We start from the raw sequence: 2,500 nt of genomic DNA on the forward strand, positions 1-2,500 counted from the left end.
GCTAGGTGGACTGGGGACAGCAAGGAGTCATCAGGCCAGGTAGTCCTGAGGCATGGTCCTAGGGCTCAGGTCCTCCGAAAGAAAGAAAGAAAGAAAGAGAGAGAGAGATTAAGAGAGATAGAGCATATCTTAATTCACACAGGACACCGGATAAAACAGGAGAAATACTCTCAGATATAAACAGACTGACCCTAGCTCCCCGACACATAAACTACTGCAGCATACATACTGGAGGCTTGAGACAGGAGGGGTCAGGAGACACTGTGGGCCCATCTGCGACAATAACCCCGACAGGCCAAACAGGCAGGATATAACCCCACACTTTGCCAAGCACAGCCCCCACACCACTAGAGGATATCTTCATCCACAACTTACCATCCTGAGACAAGGCCGAGTATAGCCCACAAAAGATCTCCACCACTGCACAACCCAAGGGGGGGCGCCAACCCAGACAGGAAATCACGTCAGTGACTCAACCCACTCAAGTGACGCACCCCTCTAGGGACGGGCATGGAAGAGCACCAGTAAGCCAGTGACTCAGCCCCTGTAATAGGGTTAGAGGCAGAGAATCCCAGTGGAGAGAGGGGAACCGGCCAGGCAGAGACAGCAAGGGCGGTTCGTGCTCCAGTGCCTTTCCGTCACGATTCACACTCCTGGGCCAGACTACACTCAATCATAGGACCTAATGAAGAGATGAGTCTTCAATAAAGACTTAAAGGTTGAGACCGAGTCTGCGTCTCTCACATGGGTAGGCAGACCATTCCATAAAAATGGAGCTCTATAGGAGAAAGCCCTGCCTCCAGCTGTTTGCTTAGAAATTCTAGGAACAGTAAGGAGGCCTGCGTCTTGTGACCGTAGCATAGGTAGGTATGTATGGCAGGACCATATACAGTATACATATACAGTATACAGTATATACATATGAGATAAGTAATGCGAGATTTGAAAACATTCTTAAAGTGGCATTATTAAAGTGACTAGTGTTCCATTTTAAAAAGTGGCCAATGATATCACGTCTGTATGTAGGCAGCCGCCTCTCTGTGCTAGTGATGGCTGTTTACCAATCTGATGGCCTTGAGATAGAAGCTGTTTTTCAATCTCTCTGTCCCAGCTTTGATGCACCTGTACTGACCTCGCCTTCTGGATGGAAGCGGGGTGAACAGGCAGTGTCTCGGGTGGTTATTGTCCTTGATGATGTTTTTTGCCTTTTTTTTTTTGCCTTGCTGCAGTTGCCGTACCAGGCAGGGATACAGCCTGACAGGATGCTCTCGATTGTGTACCTGTAAAAGTTAGTGAGGGTTATCGGTGACAAGACACATTTTTTCAGCCCCCTGAGTTTGAAGAGGCGCTGTTGCGCCTTCTTTACCACACTGTCTGTGTGCGTGGACCATTTCAGTTTGTCTGTGATATGTACACTGAGGAACTTAAAACTTTCCACATTCTCCACTGCTGTCCCGTTGATGTGGATAGGGAGGTGCTCCCTCTGCTGTTTCCTGAAATCCACGATCATCTATTTTGTTTTGCTGACGTTGAGTAWGAGGTTATTTTCCTGACACCACACTCCGAGGGCCCTCACCTCCTCCCTGTAGGCTGTCTCGTCGTTGTTGGTAATCAAGCCTACCACTGTTGTGTCATCTGCAAACTTTTGATGATTGAGTTGGAGGCGTGTGTCGCCACATGGTCGTGGGTGAACAGGGATTATAGGAGGGGAACGAGAACGAACCCTTGTGGGGCCCCAGTGTTGAAGATCAGCAGAGTGGAGATGTTGTTTCCTACCTTCACCACCTGGGGGTGGCCCGTCAGGAAGTCCAGGACCCAGTTGCACAGGACCCAGGGACTCAAGCTTAATGATGAGTTTGGAGGGTACTATGGTGTTGAATGCTGAGCTGTAGTCAACAGCATTCTTACATAGGTATTCCTCTTGTCCAGATGGGATAGGGCAGGGTGATGGCGATTGCATCGTCTGTGGACCTATTGGGGCGGTAAGCAAATTAAAGTGGGTCTAGGGTGACAGGTAGGGTGGAGGTGATATGATCAGCTGACTAGTCTCTCAAAGCACTTCACGATGACAGAAGTGAGTGCTACGGGGCGATAGTCATTTAGTTCAGTTACCTTGGCTTTCTTGGGTACAGGAACAATGGTGGCCATCTTGAAGCATGTGAGGACAGCAGACTGGGATAGGGAGAGATTGAATATGTCCGTAAACACACCAGCCAGCTGGTCTGCGCATGCTCTGAGGACGCGGCTAGGGCCTTCACCTTCCTGTTATATGTATTCCTGTAGGAGGAGCTATCTGCAGCCAAACAGTTCCTGTATTATGAGATGGGCTACAAGGCTCGCTCAGAGCAGCTGACCGACACCTCTGAGATCACCCTCACTCCTGCTGAAGTGGGCAGGTAAGACAGACAGGCTGGTGCAGAACCATCGCGGAGTGTTCACACTCTCTGCTCTCAACACAAATGTGACTTCCCACCGGAGACCGGGGTTCAAGCCCGGAGTC

General features: G+C 49.9%; 1 protein-coding gene across 1 annotated transcript in view; it reads left to right on the top strand.

Annotated features, from left to right (window-relative positions):
* The window catches only part of LOC111959323 (glycerol-3-phosphate dehydrogenase 2 (mitochondrial)), a 45,258-nt gene that overhangs the window by 27,498 nt on the left and 15,260 nt on the right, over positions 1-2,500 (top strand). The window contains 1 exon segment of the mRNA XM_023980824.2: positions 2,284-2,396. Coding sequence (XP_023836592.1) covers positions 2,284-2,396 — 113 coding nt within the window.

Source organism: Salvelinus sp. IW2-2015, linkage group LG36, assembly GCF_002910315.2.
Source record: "Salvelinus sp. IW2-2015 linkage group LG36, ASM291031v2, whole genome shotgun sequence".
NCBI classification, from domain to species: Eukaryota; Metazoa; Chordata; class Actinopteri; order Salmoniformes; family Salmonidae; genus Salvelinus; species Salvelinus sp. IW2-2015.